Below are 27808 nucleotides of genomic sequence, written 5' to 3' on the forward strand. Positions count from 1 at the left end.
TTCCCTCTCAGGACTTTGAAGGACCCAATAATGAAAGTCTAAGAAAACTATTGTGGTACTAAAATTCTGCATGAAATGTATTGTACTTAGTAAGACTGATAACTGCTTCTAAGGAGAATAAACTGTGCTCAAACTGACAATCTACAGCTTTTCAAATTAAGGATTTTTGGTGACAATATAAATCACTAAAGTACAGGAGCGGTTTGTATGTAAATATTACATATAAAACTACATTAGACGGATGTTATTTACATTGCAAATTCAAGCACTTGCAAGTTATGGAATGCCTGAGTTACAGTTGCCTGTGCAACCTTAATTCTGTCTCCTTATGCATCCTTCCTGTACATTGACTGAGGCAAGGGTCCCGTCAAAAAAGTATGTTCCCTTGTAAATAAAGACTGTACTATAATGCTTACACACAAGAGGATAGAAGTAATGTTCATGTTTAGTTATTATTTTGTCAGGCTACTAATGTTTTCCTGAGCAACACAAATGAGAAGAAAATGGTGATTTTCAAGCGCTTGTATCTCAGCAAAACCTGAATGAATTTCAGGGACCCCCCTGAATGATTGTCAAAGCCCTGCTGCAAACAATGAAGGTGGAAAAGCATCTCAAACAAGGTGTCAAGACTCTTTTATAATGGGAAGTGTGAAGCAAGGCAACCTAAATATAGAGGATAGTACCAGTTCCCCCTACAATGAAATACTGGTACTTAAAACACAGGCTTTGTCTTCAGTGACAAACAAGGTGTGTTTTTTTACCACAGGATAACTAACGCGTGTTAGCTATCTCAATGTAAAATCCCAGTGGAAACAAAGCACTGTAGTTTTACTGTGAGGTCGGCTAAGCAAGATTAACAGCAGGCAAGGGGCATAGTGTTGACCTCGCCTATCTGCATCACAGGAAAAAGGACACACTTGTCTTCACTAGGGTTTTGCAGCAAGAGTGCTAACATGCATTAGTTATCCCACAGAACAAACACACATTTTTGGCTATGAAGATAGCCACAGAGAGTTGGAGTAAAGATTATTATTACTATTTATTTGTATTACCATAGTGCGTAGGAGCCATAGTCCTGAACCAGGGCCCCATTGTGCTAGGTACTGAGCAGACAAAGACCAATTGTGTACTGTACTGTGTAGATACTGACAAAACATTTTAGATTGAAATGTCTTTTATTTGATGTTTGTATAGTGCCTGCCACAGTGGGTCTCAACGTGGCTACAACCATTTATCACTACCCCAATATAACTGTTTAATAATAATAATGAGCATTAATCGGGCTTCCGTAGTAAACTAGAATTTTGGTACCTATTGTTTTTAATGCATTTTTTATTGGCTTGAGGGATTTTCACCCTTGATCTTCAAAATCTTTTTTCTCACTGTTCTTCAGACGGAATAGTAAATCTGAAACATTCTGAGCACATTTGGCTAGTATAGAGCAAATGATATCTAGACAGACAGGTTGGTCCAGTGGATAGGGCATAGGAGAGCCAACCTAGCCATGGACTCATTGTGTGAGTTTGATCACTTAACCTGTCTGAGCCTCCATGTTCACCCCTCGGTAAACTGGAGAAAATAATGCTTACCCACCTATGCAAAGTACTTTATGATCAACAGAGAAAGTGTACTAAGTGTTCTATTATGACTCTGTGCCAAACAAAACTTTCTCAACAAAAACTCCATGCGGGGAACGATTTCAGCTGGCTTGAACGGTCATTAAACCCCAAAACATGACCCTGATTTGTGAAAGGTTTGCTGCAGCTTGTGATCCTTTCAGTGAACTTGACCCGAGGTATGAGTGAGGTTGGAAAGAGTTTCACACAGAGTTGGGCCCAGATGAGAAACTTTGAGCCAAACGTTGGCAACCACAAGAAACTCTGTGATTTAATGACTGTGATTGGAGCATTTGAACTTAAACCTCAATGTGAAACTCAGATGTAATCTACCAATATAAACTGAGACTAGTGTTTTAATATAGTAAAAAAAAGGTGTCTTGTATCATTTAAAAAAAACTCAGAGAGGGAAAGGAAAGAAACAGATATTGAGCTTCATCAGCATATGGATGATATTTTAAACAATTAAATGTTTAATAGTATTCTTACAGACACAAGGGAAATGATAAAATACTCTGGACAAAACCCAGCGGTGACCCTCAAAATACTGCCTACTCGCAGTGTTAGTGGGATTAGGATAAATTCAAATAACCTGAAACAATCCTTTAGAGAGGGATGAATCATGTCGAGCTGAGCTTATGTGGAAGATAGCCAATGAACAGGAGTCCTACAAAATCAGGCAGGTCAAAGGCTTTGGCTAAACCCAGCAAAATTAAAAATGACGACAGACCAAGAGATTTAACAACAGAAGGGTTATTAAAGACCTTAATCAGGTCTGTTTCATTGGAGTGATCCGCTTTAAACCCAGAATGCTAAGAGTAAGCCAGGTCTGGATAGCAGAGAAATGGTATAAATATGACTAAGAAAAACACACTCAACAAGTTTACTGACCAAGGAAGAGATTTGGTGCTGTGCCTAGGCAGAGCACAGAACTCTCAGGCATAGGCGCCGGGTCATATGGGCCTGTGCGGCCCAAGCCCCATCAATGTTTGAGCCAGGGGCACAAGGAGAATTTTGTTAAGGAGAGGGCCCAAGTTACCTGCCCCACCACCTCAGATTTGAGTGGCATTGCAAGCTGGCACGTGAGGTGTGACACTACTAAAATTTGGCCTATCCTCCCCTCTGTCATGCCATGCCTTCCTGTGGTGCTTCACCCCTCCCAGATCAACAAGTATAGGTGGATCTGGCTCTTACACCCCTACTGAGGGCTTCAACCTTGACCCCCTGGGTTCGACCAAAAATTGTATTTGTAAGCCATTGGGAGCTGGGGGCTAAGATGGCTTTAAGTTCTACCTCCTGATTCCGGGCTGCTCTGGAATTTAACGCAACCCCCTGGTATAATTTAGTTATGGCAGCTTGTCTCCACTTCCCTATGGGCAGCAGGACTGCCCAGAATCTCAGCAGTGCTCCATGCTGCAGCCCTGCCTCTGGCACATCCCTATGGGATGGCATCCACCGTTCCTGTATTTGGGGGGATTCTCCCCTGGTCAGACCCAAAACGTTCAGGGTCATTTATGCTGCTGTGACCCTTTTACCAGCTATACTAAGGCTGAAGGAGAGGGTGAGAATCTCACCCAAAGGAAGGCAAAGAAAAGGAATAAGAATTACAGGTCTGAGGCAGGGTCTTTCTGCATTGGGCTCGCTTATAGCACTCTTGAAAAAAACCAACAAACCTCCAAGCAAATCAGAGCTTGTAGTATTTGCCAGTACGATGCGCAATGACAGAAATGAGCAGTGGAAGGAAACTCACAAGGAGACATGTAGTAAACTTGATTTTATTAAAGGCAACAAATAGCCACTGAAGAGCAATTGCAGTGGGAGTTAGACACCTAAATACCTTTTAAAATCTGGGCTTAGTTGTTCAGATACACTGGAGACACTGATAGTCAGTTACTGCCGTGATGGGTGTGTTATAAGACAATAGCTAGATGGATTAGAGAGAGACAAAACTAGAACACTGAATTCTCGTCAGAGAGCTCTAGGGAAGACGGCATAGAGAAGAGAACCCGGTACGGTACATACATTCCGTTACTATTGTTTAGTGGTTCCCAGACTGTGGTGAGCAAAGCACTTGCTGATGGACTATGGAGAGCTGGCTGGGCACATAGTGCTGATGCTCCTCCTTGTGGCCACGCATTCAACTGCTTTAACAGACAAAAAACACAGTAAATGCTATCCTGATATTACTCTTCATATGGGTGTTGTATGATCCCCAACGGGACTTGAGGTAGGTCTGTGCAATCACCAGCCAGAGGAGGGACAGATTTGTGCCATCGCAGCCATGCCCATGAGATCACCAGGGGGAGGGGAGTAAGATCCGTACGATCACCAGCTAGGGTGACCAGATGTCCCGATTTTATAGGGACAGTCCCCATATTTGGGGCTTTTTTTTAAAATGAGTTCCTATTACCCCTCTACCCCCATCCCGATTTTTCACACTTGCTATCTGGTCACCCTATCACCAGCATCTAGGAGACAATCTCTATTAGCCTGTGGCCCACACTATGAAAAAGCATAAGAACCCTAGCTGTAGGCAACATAAAACTGTTTGCAAGGTATCTTATGAAGAGATGTTTAATGGTGCCTGGAGGAAAAGAAGAACAAGAATTCAGCCCTAGCATGAATTGTGAGCCTTTACATCACTCATGTCGCCGTGCTGTGCCCTTGAAGAGTACGTCTTGACACATCGCTTCTGTTAAGATATTGTAACCGGGTCCTTTCCTGGGCCGCCCCCCTTGCTGAGCTCTGTGCTCCCTCAATAAAGCACTGTGAGGCTTTTCTTGCTGCAGCACCCGTGGCTTTTGTTTACATACAGTTCCCACCACCAGCAATACTATTTACAAAACACACAGGTCTTCCTATCTCCGCTTTTACAGGGAGTCCCCCTTCAGCCTGGAGACTGGCCATTCCCCCCTTTGCACTGGCTGCCAGCCAGCCTTTATAGCTCTTCTACTAGCGGGCCCACAGGTGCAGCCAGTTCCAGAGGCCAGGCACCAGCCTTCTCCCCAGCCCCAATCTATTTCCCCTGATTGGGGCTGGCTGAGCAGGGGCTAATTAGGTGCCTTTGCACCAGCACCCTGCTACAGATATTTACACCCCACAGGAATGAATTACAAAATCAAAGGTTTTTCAGTGGCCTGCAGGAAGTGAGTTTATCTCAGTCAGTGTCCACATCACAGATGGCAGCACCTTAGTGCCTTTCCTGCCCAAGGCCGCCCAGAGGATTCAGGGGGCCTGGGGTCTTCGGCAGTGGGGAAGACCTGGCACTTCGGCGGTGGGTCCCAGAGCAGAAGGACCCCCCGACGCTGAATTGCCACGGAAGACCCGGCACTTTGGCGGAGGGTCCCGGAGCAGAAAAACTCTCGTGGGTGCCCCTGAGGGGTCCGGGGCAAATTGCCCCACTTGCCCTCCCCTCTGGGCGGCCCTGTTCTTGCCAAGCTTAGCAGAGACCAAGGACTGAATTGTCTTCTCACTCCTGGAGTGGTCAGCTCGGATCTTGAGGTTTTAAGTGGGACACCATGGAGGCGCGTGCACTGCTGCTACCAATGTTGTACCTGTTCTGTGGATGAACAGAAAGGATGTTGGTATTCCTGGCTATCCCAAGCACTACATTTACTTCCCTTTAAATGTCACCGTCTGTCCATTCACGTGGTCACATTTAGCTATGAACAGACTGGCATCACTCTGCCTCTCGCAGCATGTGTTCACTCTGAGAGTTTGAAGGAAGGCCACAATGCTAAAAACCAGTGTTCTCTTGTTCAAGAGAGGAATAATAAGACACAAGGCCTTTCGCTTCTAACTCACCAGTTCAAATCCAGCCCATCCATGTCCACAAGCTGTTAGCAAGTTACATGAAATGGGCTGTTACTCTCCTCCTCCTCCTGTCCCCCACCCCGCTCAGAAGTGTCCATCGTGGTCGTCGGATTGGCAGTGGGGTCTCCCCCAAGTATCGCATCCATCTCCCTGTAAAAACGGCAGGTCGTGGGGGCAGCGCCGGACCGGCGGTTTCCCTCGTGGGCTTTGTAATAGGCGCTCCGCAGCTCCTTTACTTTAACTCTGCATTGCAGCACGTCCCGGTCATGGCCCCTTTCCAGCATGGCCTTTGATACCTGGCCAAAGGTATCATAATTCCTACGGCTGGAGCGCAGCTGGGACTGCACAGCTTCCTCCCCTCAAACACTAATGAGGTCCAGCAACTCGCCATTGCTCCATGCTGGGGCTCGTTTGCCACGTGGAGGCATGGTCACCTGTAAAGATTAACTGATTGCACTCCACACCTGGCTGCAGCAAACAGGAAGGGGATTTTTAAAATTCCCGGGGCACTTAAAGGGCGGGTCACCTGAGGCCAGGGCAGTAGAGTGCAAACTGATTAGCAGAGTGGCTGAACAGGAATTCTGGGATATCTCCTAATACCCTGGAGGCCAATAACAGCGCTGGTGTGTGGCCACACCTGACAACCAGCGCTGCATCACCAGCGCTGCACTCGCTACACCCCAAGCAGACCAGGTGTACAGCCAGCGCTGCAGCCAGGGAGTTGCAGTGCTGGATGTGCCTTGCAGGTGTGGACAGTTACTAAGTTGCAGCGCTGGAAAGCCTCCACCAGCGCTGCAACTCTCAAGTGTAGCCAAGCCCTCAGTCCAGATGTGAGTATCACATTAATCATCGCTGTAATCCACATCCTTATTGTTAGTTTCACCAGTCTGTCTGGAAGTGAATGGATTTAATTGCCCACTTAGCCATACAGGGGATGGTTCCTTCAGATCAGGAATCTTCAGCATTGTCAATCTGGCATCCATCATGAGCCTGAAGTTCACAACATCATTTCATAGTTTTCTTGCCCTCCACTAACCTGACGTGCAAGCTTGGGCAATTCATTTCCCCTCTCTGTGCCTCTGTTCCCCCCACCTCCTGTGTCTGTCCTGTCTGGTTAGACTGTAAGCTCTTTAGAATAAGGGTTATCTCTTACAATGTGTTTCTGCATAGCTGAGCACGGTGGGGCCCTGAGCTCAGTTGGGGTAGGTAAATAAGGAAATACGCACTCTGAAAGTGAAGGGTTTGCTTCCCACATTGTTATGGAAAAGAACAGAACAGAAAGGAATTCATTCTGATTCACCTAATTGATTTCCATAAATCGTATTTTAGCAGGAAGATTGACTGAGCTGGCAGAGCACCAATTAAAACGGAAGAAAAGCTAGCAGTGTTTGTATGTCAAGGCAGTGTTTTGTAATACATTAACTATATTTTTTGTCAAGTAGTCTGCATCTTCAACCTTGGCAGGCATGGAAGAAGGTCCATGCCAACTTTGGCTTTGAAATAATGTTTTTCATTTTTATTTCTTCACAGCACTCGCAGTGTGCTAGGCACTTTGCAGATCAGATAGATGGACACACTCTAGTGTGAAGATTCTACAGTCTAATGGACATGCTGTGATAGGTGAAAGCTCCAAACAAAAATTCATGAAATAGAAGGTTGGGTAGACATGGGTCACAACCCACTAAAATTTCCTTTCAGGGCAAAGTGCTCCCTTCCTTACCCCACATTTGCCCCCTCTGTCCAGTGCCCATCTTCCCTCACCATTCAAACCCCACACACATACCTTCCCGCACCACCCAGCCATGCTGTGTCCGCACTCCACCCGACACCCTGGGCAATTCATGCTGTGAGTATTCCACATACGACCCTCATCATCCCTCCCTCATTTTGATATCACGCTCAGTGCTGAAGGTTCTTGGGCCTATGGGCAGTTCCCATCCTTGTCCTGTCCCATGGAGTACATAGCAGGAAGGAGACTCCCTTGTTCCACTTAGTCTGTGAGGAAGCTCTGGAATTCCTTCTGGTTCTGCTGTTATATGAAGGAGGATTGGGCCTTTGGGGGCCTCCTTGCAGAGGTAATATCAGGTGACCTTTGGCGGGGCGGCTCCAGGCACCAGCACGCCAAGCACATGCCTAGGGCGGCAAGCCACAGGGGGCGCTCTGCTGGTCACCACGAGGGTGGCAGGCAGGTTGCCTTCAGCGGCATGCCTGCAGAGGGTCCGCTGGTCCTGCGGCTTCGGCGGACCTCCCGCAGGCGTGTCGCCAAATCTGCAGGACCGGGGACCTCCCGCAGGCAAGCCGCCGAAGGCAGCTTGCCTGCCATGCTAGGGGCAGCAAAATACCTAGATCCACCCCTGACCTTTGGTCAGGGATAGGGAGTGGTGAAAGGAACCTAACTGGTGAGAGCCCATAATTAGGTAACTTTCTATCAGGAGCTGTGAGAGTTTTTCATGCACAGTAGCATTTCTCAAAGTTATTCAGCCAGGAAAGAAAATAGTTCCACACCCTGGCCATATCATTAAAGCATAAAAGGGTTGGATCGAGGGTGTTCACATGCTCGCTGTCTCTTCCTGGGTGCAGCAGGTTCACATCACATAAACAAAGTAGAGTTATCTCTTAACTCTTGTTTGTGGTTCCTGAGGCAGTATACCAGAGGGCCCACGCCAAGCAGCTGGAACTCCTAAAAAGGGCAAACAGTTTGCTTTTCTGTTTGCTCTCAGGGCGTTCCTTTCTATTGTTATTTCAGGTGGACAGAGAGGTCTCCCTGTCATTCAAACAGGTGCAAAAGAGGAGGTGGCTAGGCACATTTTTCACTTCCCTGCAGCACACAGGCTCCTTTCATTCTTTCTTGTAGAGAGCATCTTGTTCCTTTTCTCTTCTGTTTGTTAGGTGGGTGCTGGAGTTTTTCTCTCCTTCCTTCCCTTGACCCTCCACCTCCCATTTATCTCTGTGATCACTGAAGCTTTTGCTACTGCACGTGAGGCAGAACAATGCCTTACCCATACCGGCACTCGAGACCGCGGTCTCCCCCTCTACCTCAGAATGCTCGTGCCACACACTCCTCTGGCCAGACATATGAGGAGCTGAAGCGCCAGTGCCAGCAGAAGGGGACCCTATTTGAGGACTGTGACTTCCCAGCCAATATCTCCTCTCTCTTCTACAGCGAGAAGCCACCCATCCCCTTTGTATGGAAAAGGCCTGGGGTGAGTATGACACAGCTTAGAGGTTGTTCCCACTTTTTCTATGTGTCAGATATATATCTCCATCTCTCCTGCCAAGAATCAGATGACACTGGACTTCTTAATGAACAATCAACCAAAACAAAAAGGAACATAATAGGGGCAGAGCACCATACTTGTGTATGGAGCGTTATAGACAAATAAGAGACATGGGGTGAAATCCTGGCCCTGTCAAAGTCAATGGGAGTTCTGCCTTTGCTCTCAGTGGGGCTAGGATTTCACCCATAGTCTCTGCCCCCAAAGAATTTACAGTATGAATCAGGATCTGCTCATGTGGAATAAGAGAGAGAATCTTGACATGGTCTGTGTGTGGAGAGAGATAGAGGTGGATAGATGGATAGATACATTAGATCTCTTGTAGCTTTACATATATGCAATATACATGTGCATGCTGTATGTCTTACTTATTTTTGGTCTGACCCTCCTCTGGTGATTTTTACAGCAGTGTAACTCCATTGTATTCAATAGAATTATTCCTGGTTTGTGCCTGTGTAATCCAGAGTGAACCGAGTCCATGATTTTTAGTAAATTTGTAAGGGCCATATTGTCCATCCCAAGTAAGGGCTGTGGTAGGTTGTATCCACAGCAGATTGAAAGTTATTGAGTTCACTGGCTCTACACACATTTAAAGTTAAGCACCTGCTTTAATCTTTGCAGGATCTGGCCTAATGTAAGACAAGCTGAATAGGTGTGTTGGAGGGGCATGAGAAAAATGATGGTAACGGTAATCAGATCATACCATGCACGAACAATGTGTGTGCACAATGTGGTGGTTTTGAAACATTTTTTTAAATGACATTTAAAAATTCCATATCAAACCATAACTCCTGTAACCCCTTCCCATCACTTCTACGCTGCCAAAAAAACTGACTTATTAACTTTAGAATTTTGCATTTAGTTAGTTTTGTTCTTTTGTGCCCCCCTTCCGTAGTCTGTATAGTAGCATGCTGCATAGTAGTCCATATAGACTGCCTCCAACAAGCCCGCTGCTTAGCATTATTCCCAGACAAATGCTATGTTAAGATAGAGCTAAGGGTGAGAGTACATATGAGTCATTTAGAGTAAAATACATTCCAGGTATATTATAATGATAAAAAAACCTACCGTTATAAACCAGGAAATCCACATTTAAGGTTACATTTAAAAGAAATTCAAACATGTTAAGACCTGGAAATGCAGTTGGGCCACTCAAGCAACCTTAGCTCTGCCGTCTGTCTGTCACACACTCTTCAGTCACTTAAAACTGGCTGGAATATGGTGTATAGGTTACATTTGAAATATTTGTTAAGGATTAATGCTCATCTTTTCCTGCCATTCTTCACAACAGAAAGTTTCTCCTTCAGCAGGAACTTTAACTCAGCCCAGTAAGGACACGGTGAAGGAGGAAAACAATGGAAAAATAAAAACAAGTTTGTCTTTAAAAATTGATTTAATCCAAGCTGCAGCCACAAACACTAAAATGCCTTGATCCTAATCCTACAGGTGTGGCATGATGTCACGACAGTGCAGAGTCAAGACTTCTGTCTTTCAGCTAGGAAGAAAAATTGAGGGAAATGCCCTTTGATCATAAAAATATCCAAGTGAAGCCTATGCACAAGATTTCAGTGAGTTTTAATTATATGGGACATTTGAAGAGCCTGTGTTACTCTGTTACTGAGATTTTAAGAGCAAAACAAGGGTCTGCCAGCGGGTGCTATATTTCTCAAAAGACTCATTCTTAGTTCATTATAGTTTCTAAACTAATTAACAGATTTACTGGTAAATTCTCAGAAAATTCATTTCGTATCCAAAGTGTATGTGCTGCAATTATGGGAAGGATGCTCTCTAGTTTTCATACATAACAAAGAGGCTGAATCCCTGCTTTACGTGAAAAATTCAACCTTAACTATGGAATTGCTACAGACACTTCTCCCATCAGGTTCTACTCCCCAGGCTGCCAAACCCACATGGGACTGAGGCCACCTGGGTGCTGTCTCTACTGCTGCCCAGGGACAGGGTGGCTCCCTGCAGGTGTTAGGTGTGAGAGGGCATGAAGTCCATTGACTCCATCCAGTTGTGTAACATATACTCTGAACATAAGCTATAAATTTGAATGTGTGGCCATAGTAAAATGATATGGCTGTGTGATTCTTACATACCGTATCTGGTACCAAACGCAAATATTTGTGAATCAATGTCAGCAAAAGCCCTGTTTACCTTTCCCTCTGAAACACACAGTGACTATCAAGTAGTCAATAATGGTTTTTTTTCTACCGGGGTCTATTAGTATCATAATTGTTTCAAGTCGTTATTTGTAGCAATGGAGAGTGGTCTGTCTTCAGCGTCTCTTCCAGATCCAGCCATCACTAGTTTTTGCAAGCTAAATTGGGAAGAATGTCAAGCCAAATAAGTGACTTGACATGGGATGTGCCTTTAGGCTATGATTTCTGCCATGTGAAAGTGTGTGTGTGAGCAGTGTAGCAAGAAAAGCAGCTAACAGGAGGGGGTAAGAAAGTTTAAGGTACAGCAGCCCACACACTACTTTAAATTTCACCTTCTTCTGGCTCCTCAGCATGTAAATCAAGCCTGTTCAGTCTCCCTTCCATATCAGTAAGTGGGAGTAATGGAGGCTAAGCGTCAGGGAGTGTGTTTGTGTATGCAGTGCAGTTGTAGCCGTGTTGATCCCAGGATATTAGAGAGACAAGGGGGTGTGTGGTAATACTATCTTTTATTGGACCAACGTAGAAGTTGGTCCAATAAAAGCTATTACCACACCCATCTTGTCTCGCTCTGTTTGCATAAGGGAGACTGACTAATGCTGCCTCTCACATCATCTGCCAAATTACCCTGGACATTTTTAAAACTTGAAGAAATAATCATCTGTGGAATTTAAATAAAACTCAAATATCATTATTAGAAGTCAGATAATAAACCCTCTGTTTGTAGTTTGTGTAAAGAATATTAAAATAAATGAAATAACTGCATTGCCAGCTCTCAGATTTGCACCCCAAAATAGCTTTATCTCCTTTATTCAGTATAAGAAGGACTTTCTAATTTGTCAAAGGTGTGTGTGTGTGTGTGTGTATACACAGTATAGGCCAGCTGGTGTACATTCACATAACCTCACTGAAGTCAATGGAGCACTGCTGATTTACAAAAGCTGAGGATCTGGCCCTATATGCCAAATCCCAAATGCTATAAGAAAATAAAAGCTATTTAGCAATACTATCCTGATTTCTCTTTCTTATTTGAAAAGAAAACCTTAAAACTATATCTTCTGACAGATACTTTTAAAATTAATTTTGGAGAACATGTGACCCCTTCCTCATGTTTTCCCTCTTGGCATGATCCACCTCTCTTTTCTCTATACCCTCATGTATTATTTAGATTGTTAGTGGCTAGCCCAGTATAAATATCACATATTCTGTAATAATTACAGTGCCTGGGAATGTTTTTTCCCCATCGCTTGCCAATGCAAATGAATTTGTGGTCTAGAAATGGACTTGAACCAAAACTCTCCCGATCTGAACAACCCCCACCAACCTCCAGCTCTGGAGTTGAATGTTGCAGTCAGTTTGGGGCAGAGATGAAATGTAAGGTCATGAAAGTGAGATTGCTTTACACCAGTTCAGACTCCCACACACACACACACACACACACACACACACACACACACACACACACACACACACACACTGGAAGGGACACCAAGTTAATGTAAATCACCCTCTCTTGAGCCAGAAGAAACTGTAAATTAAAGTAGTGTTTGGACTACTGTAAGTATCACCTTCTTTCATCGCTTTGGTATGTAAGTTACATCTACTTAGGGAATGTCAACATGGGGAAAATTGACCTGAATAGCTACTGCAGAACAAGCCATTCCACAATAGCTATTCCAGTCAGATTCTCATGAATGTAGCATATTCTGTAGTGTTATATAATGTCAATTCCCAGATTTTGGAGGCGTGTTGGTGTTGGACTGAAATCATATCACATAGTAAGGCATTGCCATGCACCTGTATCTGCATTCCATTAGTAAGAAAAATGAAGGTGTGTCTTGAAACTGCATGAAAAAACAGGTTCAGGAAAAGTTCAGTACCTCAAGTACCTTAGTGGATGGATTTTTCAGGGTTCTTTGTAAACCTGAAGCCTCAGCTGATAGTAATGTGCTCTAGATTTCTAGTTGCCTTTAATTAATACATTAAATAGTAGCAGCTTTATTGAATGGATCCAGCCTGGCAAGAAGTCTATGGAATTTATAGGACCTGATTCTCCTGTCAATTACTTCAATATGAATCAATAGTGGTTCCACTCAAGTCAATCAAGATACACAAGAGTTAAACTTGCCCATACTGTCCCACCATGTCCTGTTCCAGCAGGTGTTGGTATTCTGTATTCTTCAGGGGTGATCTCTGCTTTCTTGGTTCCAAAAAAAGCAGAATACAGTGTGGAGGTTGGGATCTCTACACGGCAGTATAGACTACAAGACACGATGCGGATTTTAAAGAGGCAAATCTGATGTACATTATGGAGGGCAGGGATCAATGAAGGCAGACTCCCAGCCATGTAATAATTTGATCCAAACAAGGCTTGAATACTGGGTATTTTAAATTATCCACAGCCAAGCTTTATGGACCGGATCCACAAGCCACTGAAGTCAATGAAAGATCTCTGTTGACTTCAGAGGACTATGGATCAGGTTCATGAAGACCAGGAATCCCCCACAAGATTCTCACCACACAACCACAGGCTCTGCACTGAGAGTTTAAATGTTCCCTTAGGTCCAAGCCCAGTCAGCACGAGAAGCTGAGTCAATGCCTCATCTACTGGAATCTCCCCCATCTCCCAGCCACCACTGGTTTCAGAGAAGAACGACCACACACCAGTGAATTTAAACTCTGGCTCTTCCTCTCAGGAATTTAATTTAACCCTTGCTCCCAGGATAAACAGCTTCTATACAACAGACTCTATATCTGTTTTATGGGGAACACTCTTTCTGTCTCTCCTTTTATGGTCCACGTGCATTCCATGTTTGGTTTGTAAATAGATGTTTGTTCCATAATTATTGAATATGCAGTCCGGTTTATAGGCAAATTTGCTGATTTGACTATGGAGAGCTGTGACAGTTCCCTTCCTGCATCATAGAATACTATTGTACCCAACAGTGGAACTCCTCTCTGTGGAGGACAGGGGGCTTTGTGTGAACTCTGCTGATGGGAATCTCTGGAAGTCATTACATCAGTGGATTGCCTGCCTGCCCTGGTCACTGTCCCTTTTTCAGCCAATACCTCCCACTTCAGGGGATGAGTTGGGCTCCTTATGACCTCCCATCTCCCCTTTGTAAATGAAGCTGCTGCTACTTTGAACCACTGCAACTTGCCTCTGACCTAGCCCTTGCACCATCATTCATGCTGGATTAAACTGAGGGATCAGGGCCTTCTTTCAAGGTGACTCCAGGATGCTGTGTAGTACAATACTCTCACAATTATAACTCTGTAATATGGTAGGGCTGTATATAGGCAGAACAAGAGCACCTGCAAAGTCACACTCCCGAAGTTTGGAGAGTGCTATGCAAAAATCACAAGGAGATGTGCTTTTAAAATGTTGTGCTCCTGAAAGGTGTAGGCTTGGTAGCCCTGGAAACTGAAATCGGTTAAAGCAGACGAGGGCCGCCCATGGTTCAGCTTTCATGTCCATTCATTCCTTGGGACCTGATTCTCCTCTGGGTTACACTGACGTAACTGACGGTCAGGGACGTTACCCCCGATTTACACTGTGGTGAGCAAAAGAGAATTGAGGTCTATGTCTCTCATGAGAATGGCCACAAGGGTGCTAATTATGATGCAAAGACAGTTCTATAGGAGCTGCCCTGTGACCACCAACTCATTTTACAGTGGCTACCCAACAATCATCAGACAGTAATACAGTTTGGTTACTATCAATCTAAGAGAGATTTCCACTAGTGGCCTGGATTTGAAAGGCTCCTTATCTCATTACTACCACAAGCCATTTAGTCTGGTGGGAAGGGTATTTTATACAAGTAGGATATGAAATATCATTTGTAAAAATGAGCTGTGATACCCCAATACCATGCAATTATCCAGAGCTAGCTGGTGTTGGTTACCAACGTCCTGGCCTCGGGAAGTTGTGCACAGAAAGAGCATGGTGGGAGCTCTCTGCACCCGATATGTAGGGAGTAAAAGGTTATTGAGGGGGGTACACAGTTTTAGGCGTTTGGGGTCAGATTAAGTTAAACAGCTCTCTTCAAATGTGAGTTTCTTAATCGCTACATACTTATGTTCCCTGTAAGCAGCAATTCTAAAATAATGCATATTGTTAAAATCAAAATCCCCTCACTTTTTCCTCCACTGTAATGTTGTAAGGACTATGAATGGTTTTTTTTTTATCATTTAGTTACAGGTCACACATGCCAGGGCCTGGGGGTATTTAACAAGCAGGTGGGTCAGGTAATGACAAGTTCTGGTTTGACTTGCCTTTGTTTTCTGTAACTGTGACACATAAAACTCACTAATGCTTCTTGCTGGAAGGCATTTGGCTTGAAGGAATGTGGGCAGGTCACTTGCCCTCTGCCACCGCCTTTGAAGCCAGGAAACACTCTAAAGGTGCCATCCTCGTCCCTGCATGAGCATAAATTACGTCGACTTAATGTGTGACTTGCAGCTCTGGATAAAGACTTTACTTGACAATGGCCATTTCTCATTTGCACTTGTGGGGAGATGTTAATGTCTGTCTTCTCCTCTTCTGTAAGGCTGTGCTCTTTTGGCATGCTCGTGTCTATTTCAATAGGAGCAGGATTGAGCCTTTTTGTTACGAAGATGCAGTATTATCCTCCCTAAGGGCTGAATCCTGACAGGCGCTGAATGCTTTCCAAATGAAGGAAGGTGGCTTTAAACCACCTTTGTGCCTCACTGTATTCTTAGCCGGGCACCCTGTGTAAATTAGAGCAGTCTCATGGTTGCTGTAGCTTGTACTCAGCCAGTATCAAGTCTCTTGGGGCTCTTCCTCAGATGAAAATAGCTGCAGAACAAGGATAATCTGAACCCTTCCCCCAGCCATAACTCCAGCACACTCTATCACGGTGCTGCGAGGGGGGTCTGTCACAGAGCCATATCTCTGGCTTTATGCCACTCAGCAAAACCCTTATTCTTGAGGCCAATTCTACCCTCCCTTTGCCACCGGACTACTATAAAGAGACCAGGATGGAACAGAGAATTGGCTCCAATATGCTCAGCGCATTGCAGGTGGGACACTCAACGTCTTATTGGGTTGGGACATGCAGTTTGATCGTTGAGAGGGTGAGTCGCTTTTTTAATCACTTGGCTGCTGCCTCCTGAATTGGGAACTTTGGTCAAAATGCACCTCCAGGGTTACCCTGTTTGCCAGGTCCACTACGAGGTCTTTAACAAGTCAGCATTCAAATGGAATGTTGGCGATTCAAAGGGATGCTGCCGTATGCAGCGGGGATTATCAGCAAAGGGATTAACTCCAGAATTTGGCAATATTTCATAGCAACAGGACTGGGTGTAGCAAACTGGCTCATGTAGATAGGAAAGTGAAGGGCTTGCCACGTTATAGGGTTTTATGTGATGTTAGCTACCCACTTTTTAAAAACATGAGTTGTTCTAAAGCTTGTTCAATAGATACTTCCCACTTCTAAGGTGCCTAGTGCCAAAAATATACACAATATAATACGTATACAACTTCAGCAACTTATCCCCATTCCCCACCCCAACATAACAAAATAATCACACTCTGTAAATAATATAAAAATACCCCACCCTCGCTAAGCATATTAATCCCCAGCCATCTGCCCCATGTACAAAAGCCTGGCAAAACAGATTCACTTTATAGTGTGCCCTGACAGTCTAAACCTGCAGGCTGTTTAACTTACTCATTTTGGGGTATTGCCAAATTTCATTGCCCGGACCTGGACCTGGCCTTGGTTAGCTATGAAGGAATTGGAATCTCTGACACTACAGAATTATGACTGTTAAATACACTAAAATAAATACAAACTAACTCATTTTCCTTCTAGGGAACTGCCATGTTTGAAAGATTGCATTTGCTCCCCTATTATTGTTCTGCTATTGAACTTTCTCCTTTTGCAAAGGCATCAAAAAAGGGGCTTCTTGCTTGGCTGCTTAACTGAAATAGTGTGGCCCCACTTGTGACAGATATTGCAACTGCATGCAGTATCTTTGGGGACAATACCGTAGCCAGTTTATGGATCACGATTGGCCAGGGATGCTATGCAACTCCAGGGGGCAGGGTTATCACAGCTCCTCCAAGAATCAAAAACAGTTGAGGGGCGATTAAGGAACCACATAGGTTGTAAACATCTTCAGAGATATACCACTCCCGGGGAGAGGGCGGGGGTTGCATATACTGGTTCAAACTGGGTTTTCCAGAGACCAAGAAATAAAAAAATGGCTTTTGCTATAATGAGGCTGAGTTTAAACTTCTGTCCAAGAGGGCCACTGGGTTGGAAGAACTTTGGCCTATCAGGGCCCCTAAGACTGATGGTTGATCTCCGGTAAGCTTTTAGCATGTGTCTAGGACCTTTTGTCATTTATTATGTTTTCTCTGGAATCCTTTCAATAACTGTGCTTGCTTAGAAAGTGTGGTGCGGTAACTTGTTACTGCTGGCAATACACTGTTCACAGCCCTTGGAGAGAAAGCAAAGCACAAGCACTGGCCATTTGGCAGACTGGCTGGCTGGGGATGTCACATGGCAAAGCAAGAGGTTGTGCAGTCTTAAAACCTCCGGTCAAAAGGGCATGGGACAAGGGTCCCTGCCCAGAGACAGATGACAGCTAGAGACCCGAGACCTATCTGGTCACTCCTAGTATGTACCACAGAGGAGGGGGCAGGTGCCTTGAAACTGTGCTATCACCTATACAACCAGTTCTGCAACAGGATTTCAGGACAGATTGACTGACTGGATTCACAGGACTTAACCATTTTGTTCAGATGAATTCAACGAGACTTTATTGGCATGACAAGCTATACAAATGTTGCCAAAGCATAAGAAAACAGACAACTTAGGTATGTGTCAGAGGCATGTACAACACCCCCAGGGTAGGGTTACGTATAGTGCTCAGGGTCTGATCCCGTGTCCAGTTGTCTCAGGAAAGGTTTCATCAGGCAACGAACAACAGACTTCTGGTACAACGTGAACCAGAATTCACTGAGCAAGAATCACTCTTGCTGGGGATATTTAATCAGAGGTGGCTGCCTCTTTTCCATTGGGCTGTCCTTTGAGGGGGAGCAGCTTAAAAATCTTCCAGAGATCCACAGAAGCTGCACCACTACTAACTGCTGCTGTTAGGTGCTGAATCAATGCACTCTGAGGCCACTTGGACCCTGCCTCCTCCTGGACCAGCACCAGCCACTTTTTGGACTGTGCTAGTCTCCTCTAGGGCCCCCTGGTGGAAGGGGAATTAGAGATGGCTACTGTGCATCACCATATCATCACTTGGTAGATTTTCCATCTCAGGTACCCTGTGTCTGAGTTTAAGCTAGTGGAAGCTGGCATAGTCCTAGGATGAATGTATCCCATGATGTTCAGCCTGGAATAGAAACAGGACAGTTGGGTGGTATTTAATGGCCACAGTGGGCAGAAATCATGCCGAAGATGCGTTCCCCAATGCTTCAGAATTGTTTTCTTCTCTAAGAACAGAGGAATTGCCGTACTGCCTCAGACAAGGTCCATCTAGTCCAATATCCTGTCTCTGATGGTGGCCAGTACCATATGCTTCAGAGGAAGGTATAAGATCCCTGCACTAGGCACATCTCATCCCAATCTCTAGTAGTTAGATATTGGCTTAAATCCTGAAACATGAGATTTAATATCCCTGCCACAATTTTTTGTTGTTGTTAATTATATTAACTCTAAACATTCTTGAGATCCATATAAATATCCAGTCATTTAATAACTCCTTAGCCTCAAAAACTTCAGGTTTAATGAGTTCCATGGGTGCTGGAACAATTTATATAGTGGGGGTGCTGAGAGCCATTGAACCAAACTGTAAACCCTGGATATGATGGAAACAACTTCAAGCCAGGGGCTGAGGCAGTACCCTTAGTTCCAGCACCTAGAGTGAGTTCCACAGTTTAATTACATGTTATGTGAAAAAAAATCCTTTAATCAGTGTTGAATTTCCCACCTATTCATTTCATTGACTGTCCCCTTGTTCTTGTGTTATGTGATGGGAGACCAGAGCTCCGTCCCAACCTACCTTGTCTAGACCATTGATTATTTTGTATATTTTTATCATGTCCCCACTTATTAATTTCCTTTCTAAGGTAAACATTCCCCATCTTATCCATCCCTCTTCACAAGAGAATAGTTCCAGGCCTAGGATCATTCTCATTGCCCTTCTCTGAACCCCCTTGAATCCTGCAATATCCTTTTAGAAATGGAGTGACCAGCTCAGCCCACAGTCTTCCAGATGAGGCTGTGCCATTGATTTATAGAACTGCATTATAATATTCTCCATATTATTTGCCACCCCACTCCTCATGCGACGTAATACCTTTGCTTCTTTTTTACCACAGCTGCATATTGAGCAGAGAGGTCTTAATTGAGCTGTCCACACACATGCCTGCGTTGCTTTCCTGAGTTGATCCAGTTAATTTAGAATGTTGTGAAGCGTTTTAGTGGTTTACATTATCCCCTCCAGTGTGCATTACTTTGCATGTATAGACATTGAATTTCATTTGCCATTGTGTTGATATGCCTCAGAAGTTGACTTGGCATCACTGAAAGGTGTTTATTCTTATGGTATTGAAACTGCTCCTGGATAGAGATAGAGGGCCAATTTATGCTCTCACTTACACCCCACCATCCCATTAATTTTAGGAGCTCAGCACTTTGCAGGTTTGGACCCATAGCGTAGGTGCTGGAACTAGGGGGCTAGGGGAACTGCCCCTGGCTTGAAGTGGTTTCCATCATATTCAGGGTTTACAGTTTGCTTCAATGGCTCTCAGCACCCCCACCATATAAATTGTTCCAGCACCCTTGATCCATTGTGATTTCTGTGGGATTGTGCGGGTATAATTTGACTACTGACTTGGGTACATCAAGGTGGTGTGCATCTGCAGCCCTCCTGATGACACTCAGTATTCCCTATGTAGTCATGAGAGGCAGGGTGGCTTTCTAGAGAGAAATGGAGATAGACTGCAAAATGTATGAGAGAACATTTTGTCCATGTTATTTCTTTTCTTTTCCTAGGGCCTGATCGAAAGCCCAGTGAAGTCAATGAGAGGCTTTCCATTGGCTTCAATGGGCTTTGGACCAGGTCTTCATTCTGTAACAATCAATTCTGCCAGCTTACATTTATTGTTCAGGATGGCGGGCTAGATGTTTATACTATCATATTTTCTGTGTGTCCTTTCAAAGTTTCTCTTTGTCACTATAGTAGATCCCATTGTTATAGAATATTGAGGTGATTGCTTTCTGGTTGTCCTGAATGAATACTGGCTGGTTCCCTTCACAGATGGGCACTAGCATCTGTCTTCATTCTCGAGGGAGACAAGAGAAGGTATTTGTAGCTACCTGTTTTCCAGTGCAAAGGTGGAAGTGCAAGGAGATCTCTTAGGTGTGCCAGGGAGTCTGTGAGGGTAGAAAAGGAGAAGGAGGCCTATTCATTGCAAGAAAGATGATCCAGGGGGAGGGCACTAGCCTGCCATTTTAAAGGAGTGGGTTCAGGTCAGTGCTCACCACAGACTTCCGGTGTGATCTTGGGCAAACCTTTCTATGCCTCAGTTTCCCATCTGTAAAACAGGGATGAGAGTAGTTCCCTAGCTCACAGGGGTATTGCAAAGATAACTACATCAAAGATTATGCGGCACTACAGTAGGGGGAGCCGTATAAGTACCTAAGATATTTAGATAAAAGGGGTACTTCAAGGACAAAGATCAGTAGGTGCCCATCATTAAGGCTAAGTTTTTGTCCTGGATATTTTTAGTAAAAGTCAGGGACAGGTCATGGGCAATAATAAAAAATGCACCTGTCCCTGACTTTCACTAAAAATACCCATGACAAAATGAGTCGCCTGGGCAGCTGCGAGGGGTGGGAGTGGAAGCTCCAAGGTCCCCCTCTGCTGGCAGCTCCAAGCAGTGGGGGTCTCCCCTGCCTCTGCGGTGGCCAGGAGCTCTGGGGATCCTCCCTGCCACCCACTGTAGCTGGGAGCTCCGGGGGTCCCTCTTGCCACCCACAGCAGATGGGAGCAGCAGGGATCCCCACTGTTGCCGGATTCCCGCAGCCGCCCGCAGTGGCCAGGAGCAGCGGGGGTCCCTCTTGCCGCCTGCAGATTCTGTGACTTCCGTGACCTCTGTGACTAAATCGCAGCCTTACCCATCATACCCCAACATTCCATTCAAGGTGACACACGTGCAATCGAGAACCAGCAGCAAAGCAGTGAATGCTTTTTTTAAAGTGACAAGTTAGATTTCAAGGAGGGAAATCCCTGATAGATTAATTGTTTTACAGACATAATTTTTGATCCAATGCAGAACATCTGTGATATTTTTAATTGAACTTAAAATAAACAAAGAAATGCCAGTCAACATTGCTTTCCTTTCTACAAGTGTCTTATCGGCTCAGCCCCTCTCAACCTTTGGACACTCAAGGATGTGGAGTGTCATACTTGAGCCAGCTCCCACTTAAAACTAACATTACTTGGTAAAGCAAACAAAGGTTGGGATCAGCCTCTTTTTTTTTTTTTAAAGGGAAGATGTTATGGTTGCTCACCACTGCCTATGCTATAAATGCTCTACAAGTAAACACAGGCCTTCGCTCTCTCAGGGTTGCCAATCCAGTACCTTTCATCAGCACTATGTTCATTAGAAAAAATTAGAACAAATGACCATTTCATTGGGACACACTATAATTAGCAACAAAGGCTCAACACAGTGTCTGTACTATTGTGTGGTAGCCAGGCTTGCAGTAATGCATGTAGCATATTGGTGACAGGTTCATCCCCTGAATGTTGTTATATTTCTCCAGGCATATTTTAAATGATTTTTTCTCTCTTACTCTCTCAGGAAATTGTTAAAGATCCACAGTTTATAGTTGGAGGAGCCACAAGAACTGACATTTGTCAAGGGGATCTTGGTGAGTGTTTTCCCTTTACAGTATTATTCCACACTTATCCAAGGTGCTGTGGTACAGGAGATTCTAGAAGGGGCAGGGGGGTTGGTTATTAGCGCATAGTAATTCCTAGCTCTTATGTAGCACATCTCATCAGTGGATCTCAAAGTTCTTTACAAAGGAGTTCAGTATCAATACCCCATTCTACAGGTGGGGAAACTGAGGCACAGAGTAGGGAAGTGATTTGCCCAAGGTCACCTAGCAGCAGAGCTGTGTCTAGAGCCCAGTCCAATGCTCTATCCAGTAGGTAAAACTGCCTCTCCAGTCTCTTGTTCCCTAAATTGGTGGAAGACGTGAAACTCAGAAGTAACATGTGTTCTCATTCTAATCCCATACCCATTTCTGGATGCCTCAATAAAGTATTGGTTGCTGTGGAAGCAAACACTCACTTTCTTCCCTCCAAATTAAAGATCAGAGCTGTGAAAGGCGAGGGAGAAGTTAGTGCTGCCAGTTGCCATCCATCATGAAATTCACAGGAGAGTCCCAGGTCTGTGTCCTGTAAGCGCATAATAGCATCTACAGCAATGTAGAGTCTCAAATACTTTTTGGGCAGTCTTAAAGTCATGATGCAGCTATCCTCATGGCAGGGCACTGCACAGGCACGTACTGATGTTGTGTCCCACCGTGTCAATGCAACACCACAGGTTGATGCCAGTGTTGTGTTTGACATGATGCTGCAATATTATGCACTGATGCAACATGGCTGCGTAGTAATGCCATGACATATCTACTTGGTCCTGCAAGATAAAGTCTGGAAAGTGGTTACCCTCAGAGAAAGAGCAAATAAGAATATAAAAATTCATTTTAAAACGATGAAGGTATTTAGTACAGGCACATGGTGTTATGTGACTAACTCCTAAATTGGTTTTAGCTTCTCACTCATCCCACTCTAAACAACGGGTGCTTTGGATTGAATTGCACTACTCTCAAAAAGTACCACAGCTATAGAATTGTATAGAATTTCAGAGAATTATATTCTTGCTATGCAACACTATAGGATCATCCAAAAAACATAAAGAAAGTTTGCAGTGGTGTTGTAGCTGTGTTGGTCCCAGGATATTAGAGAGACAAGGTGGGTGAATAAATCAAAGATATTACTTCACCCACCTTGTCTCTCAGAAGAAGGTTTATCATTTTCTATTGAATTCTATAGGTTTTAGAGTAATTTCTATGCAATCCTATTACATTTCCATAGAAACCTATTGTTCAATCCCAGCTGAATTCCATAGGACATTTCCATAAGGTGTACATTGCAAGTTGAATGGTTTCCTAATACTCTTCCAAAATGGCTTATAGGGATTTTTCAGACCTTTGTGCCTCCTACGAGACACTCACTACTCCCTTCACTCCATGCAAACAACCCAGGACTTGCAGCAGGCCTGCTGGTTTGGAAAAAGTGCACATGACTCATTTTTGTTCTGTTTCATTCTTGAGCAGTTTCCCTTCCTGTGAGTCACTAACACAAAGCCAAGGTCTTGCCTTTATCTTGAGGAAGAAAAACACACAGAAAAGGGCAAAGCTTGGCCCTGTTGAGGCCAATGGAAACTTTGTCCTTTATTTCAGTGAGATCAGGTCTTGGCTCAGATGCTATACGACTTCCAAGGAAGCTGAGAATTGAGTGGTTCCATGTGGCATCTTTCTTGGTTGGTGCCAGCTAGCCAGCCAGTCTTCTCCTGAAGTTTTAAGTTAAACAGGATATTGATGTGTCCTTGGGTGGTGGGCAACCAGCCATCATACTGCTTGCTTATAATAGGAAGTCATGTGAAATGTCACATGTAGCATCAACAAATTAAGCCCCTTCAGACTTTTTTTTCCCCCAGTGGCAAAAAGTACTTCCCAGACTTTGTGAACTTTCACTATAATGAGCTAAAGTCTACTTTACAGTAATATCAGTGTAAACCCAAATAACAATGGACTTCAGTGGAATTCATCTGGATTTACAATGAAATAGTAAATAAGAGCAAAATTAGCCCACTGCATAGAGGAAAACAGCTGACAGTAGTTGTGTTCATAGTCAGTTATGGCTGGTTTGTGTAGCATCTCACATTGCACAGGAAATAAAATGCAAATAAATGAAATCGATGTGAATTTACTCCACCCAATGAGAACTCTTAATACATAGTTAAATGCAGAACCTGTAATACATGTAGGGCAAGATTGTGATCTTTGTTACAGAGCATAAATCCAGAATAATTCTACTGACTTCAGTTACACTAGCATAACTGAAGTCAGAATCTTACCTGTACAGTTTGAGACAAGGCTGGTACAGATTCTTTTTCCTGTAGATTGTGTATATTTTCACAATATATTATTGGTGATCTGTGTATTGGTGTTTTCAATTTGCAGGTGACTGCTGGCTATTAGCAGCTATAGCTTCTCTGACACTGAATGAAAAAACATTAGCCAGAGTTGTACCTCAAGATCAAAATTTTGGTCCGGGTTATGCTGGAATATTTCACTTTCAGGTAAAACAGCATAAAATGCAAACACTTCTAGGGGCTGGGTAGCTAAATACACTGGTCCATTTAGTGGCAGGGTTGTCCGTTTGCTGTAGAAGTGGATTTCATAGTGTTTGAGGCCAAGATCACATTTAAATCATCTCTCAAGTTTTTTTTTTTTTTTTTTTTTTCCCCCCATAAACTAAAACTCACAGCCCACCCACTGTGTTCTGTGTTTTTTTTTTTGTGCATCTGCATAGCAGCCAGGGGTAGCAAGCAGCAAGCAAAAAAGCCCCCACCCCACCCCATTGGGCGCCCATAAGCTGCATTAGGCTCTTTCTTAGCTGCCAGTGTGTGGGGGGTCAGGGTGGCCCTTCCCCCCCCCAATGGAGCTTGCTTTTTCTGCCCTGGGCCCCAGTGAGTCTGATGCTCTGCCTGGCCTGTGGTGGGCCCCAACCCTGCTAAGCCCCCTAGGGGCCCCCCCCCCCCCCCAGAGTTGAGAACCACTGATCTAGTCTGACCTCCAAATGATGACTGAGGCATTCAAAGCAGTACTTGCTAAACTCACCTTCAGTGAGAGCCTTGAGAAGAAACCTAGAAAAATTTTAACTTCCCACAGTCACATACTGTTTTTCTATTATAAAGGGAAGTACAGTGTTCGAAATCATGGCATCATCTCAGCAAGGTTTAAATACCCAGGGCCAAATTCTGCGCTCAGTTACATGTGTCCAGTCCCACTGCCAGGAAGTCAAAGGGGTCACATCGTTGTAATCAAGAGGAAGACTTGGCCCTACAGTATATGTGGGTTTTTAGGATGGCTTGAGTCACATGATATTTTATATCTAGTTCAGATCAAGAAATATCGAACAATTCCTAACCACTTTTAATAGCCGTGTATCTGACTTAGTTCAGATTCTTGCTCCATCTAAATAGTCCAATATAATGTAATAGAGAGTGATAATTTTATACATTTTTAAAACAAACTTCTAGAATGTAATATATAACTATAGGTGCTCAGATGCCATGGTGGTGGGCATGATGTAAGAACATGGATCGAATAGAATAGATCTCTGCTATAGAATTCTCTAGGTTGATTTAAACATTCTATATAAATGGTATATTCTGTTAAATGTTACAGATTTTTAGAATAATTTATATAGAACCTTACTTAATATCTGTAAAACTCTGTTGGATTCTACTGGAGTTTATCATAAGGACTGAGAGAAATTGTGGGGGGATATACAAAATTCCTGCCTGCTATGAATTCAGTCTGTTACTTACTATTTTGTCCCATAGCACTCAGTGTCCTTCAGTTTGTAATGTATATGTTAACTGAAAGTCTGTGCCAACACACAACTCTCATATGAATTCAGTATAGTTTAAATAATTTACTACAGTTTATGACACTACAGCATGTATGAAGTGGCTAAGAATCAGGAAATTGATGCATTTCCAGGCATGGCAGTTTGTGTCTATGGAGTTTCACAGCAGCTGTGTCTTTGTGTTAGGGTGACCAGATGTTAAGGGGAAAATATCGGGACCGCCACGGGGGGGGGGCATTTATTTTTTTTTTACACTCACCCGTCCGGGAGTTCGGCAGCAATTCAATGGAGAGCCCTTCAGTCGCGGATGGTCTTCGGCGGTATTTCGGCGGCGGGTAATAAACCTTGCCACCAAAGACAGAAGCACCCGCCGCCGAAATACCACCGAAGACTGTCCGCGACTGAAGGACTCTCCACCAAATTGCCGCCAAAGACAGGAAACAAAATACTGGGACAAATGGTGTCCCAACCGTACTCTGGTTGGGACGCGGGACAAACTCCTCAAAATCGGGACATCTGGTCACCCTACTTTGTGTCAGGTTTAGAGAATAGAAGCCCACCAGTTTCTTTATTGACTTGATTGAGAAGAGGCTTAATGGGGGAAATGTGGTGCTTACTTTGGGCCAGATTTCACCTGGCTCACAAAAATGATGTGTTTTTAGTCTTATAACAGCCCCCAGATGTTACTGAGATAGTTTAGGAGCATGGGAACATGGTAGTTAGAGAGGCATGCTAGTCTTATGAAATATTACAAGTTATCAAACAATTCTCTCGCCCTCCATTCAACGCAGTTTTGGCAGCACAATGAGTGGCTGGATATTGTTATTGATGATCGATTACCCACATTTAAAGACCGCTTGGTTTTTCTACACTCGGCTGAACACAATGAATTCTGGAGTGCCTTACTGGAAAAAGCCTATGCCAAGTAAGTACTGCCTACCTTTGGTGCATGCATTGCTCAGTTTGTCACACAATGAAAATGGTCAGCTTTTCTTTGTTCAATGCATTTTCCTCAGCCTTGACCTGGAGATACTATGTCCTAAATTAATCCCCGATGGATTGATCCAACTTCCAGTAATGTCAATGGAGAGACTCCAGTTGGCTTCAGTGAGAATTGGATCAAGTCCTAAAACCTGCTCTTTGTTTTTCTGCTGAGAGCGCTAATAATGATGCCAACTCTTATGGCTAAAAACTGGAATAAGACTATTTACTGGTTTTGCATCCAGCAGGCCACTGAACAACTTACAGTATTGTCACTGCCAGCCTGGGCTGGATTTGAACCAATAATGAATTAGAAATTAGGATGAGGAGGGGGCAAGGGGCTACAAGCTGGGACTGAAATTCTCCTCTTGCTGAATCCAGTTTTTACTCGATTGACTTCAGTGGAGTTACTGCTGGTTTACACCAGTGTAAATCAGAGAGAATCAGGCTCAGTGTAACCTAAAAAAGTTTTTAAAAACATTTCTAACTACTGATGTGTATTTTTCAGGCTGAATGGGAGTTATGAAGCCCTAAAAGGAGGCAGTACACTAGAAGCCATGGAAGATTTCACTGGAGGAGTTGGAGAAATGTACGAAGTCAAAAAGGCTCCAGAAAATTTCTATGAAATCTTGGGAAAAGCTCTTGAAAGAGGTTCAATGGTGGGCTGTTCTATTGATGTAAGTAAAAGACTAGAGAGGGTGTAGTTTTGTGGGGGGTATTTTTTAAGTAAATTTTTTTTAAAATCCAGCTGAAATTAATAGCAAATAATTTGCAATAGTAGCAAATAAGCACTGCAATTATTTATAACCAATGGCTGTAATCTAATGTACATGCAATACCAGTTTAGTCATTATGGCAGCTGCTCAGAAGAAGAGAGTCATTGGATTTCAGCTTCGTATGTGCAATTAATTTATGTATGGAATGTGTGTAATATCAGTGAATTTTATGTCATAGACCCATCCACCTGACCTGGGTCAGAGTTAAATCTGTTCATGGCCCTGTCACAGGGTAGGAGTCAGTGTCTACTGGCTTCAATGATTGCTGTTACAATTTTTGTGCTATTATTATTTTTGTCTCCAATCTGGAGTAAGCTCTGCGTGGGCACAGAGGCCTTTGCAGAGTCAGTGCCTGAGTTTATAAATTAATGTTGTGGTTCATGAAAGATACCAGATTTAGGACAATCCTGGAGGGTTGGCAACCCTATTTACAACACCATAGAAGAGGTACCACATGGGCAGTGGCTGTA

At 43.9% G+C, this 27808-nt stretch overlaps 1 protein-coding gene and 1 long non-coding RNA gene across 10 annotated transcripts in view; one reads left to right on the forward strand and one right to left on the reverse strand.

The window, feature by feature from the left end:
- The window catches only part of CAPN9 (calpain 9), a 75858-nt gene that overhangs the window by 22429 nt on the left and 25621 nt on the right, over positions 1-27808 (forward strand). For 6 of the 9 annotated variants that reach the window (XR_005596151.1, XM_039530208.1, XM_039530207.1 and 3 more), the window contains 6 exons: positions 6960-7049; positions 8319-8632; positions 21716-21785; positions 24168-24286; positions 26373-26506; positions 27071-27239. Coding sequence is in view for 8 of the 9 variants with exons in the window: in XM_039530208.1 (XP_039386142.1) it covers positions 8420-8632; positions 21716-21785; positions 24168-24286; positions 26373-26506; positions 27071-27239 (705 nt within the window). In the remaining variant the exon portion in view is untranslated. Of the gene's footprint in view, positions 1-6959; positions 7050-8066; positions 8633-15061; positions 15115-21715; positions 21786-24167; positions 24287-26372; positions 26507-27070; positions 27240-27808 lie in introns of those variants that run through there. The other 3 variants (XM_039530213.1, XM_039530214.1, XM_039530210.1) reach the window with 3 other exon arrangements.
- On the reverse strand, positions 17799-20988 carry LOC120400907. The gene is made up of 3 exons (XR_005596152.1): positions 20888-20988; positions 20226-20282; positions 17799-18237 (listed from the first exon to the last, which is right to left on the reverse strand). It is a non-coding gene; the product is annotated as an uncharacterized LOC120400907 (long non-coding RNA).

This window comes from Mauremys reevesii, linkage group 3, assembly GCF_016161935.1.
Source record: "Mauremys reevesii isolate NIE-2019 linkage group 3, ASM1616193v1, whole genome shotgun sequence".
NCBI lineage: Eukaryota > Metazoa > Chordata > Testudines > Geoemydidae > Mauremys > Mauremys reevesii.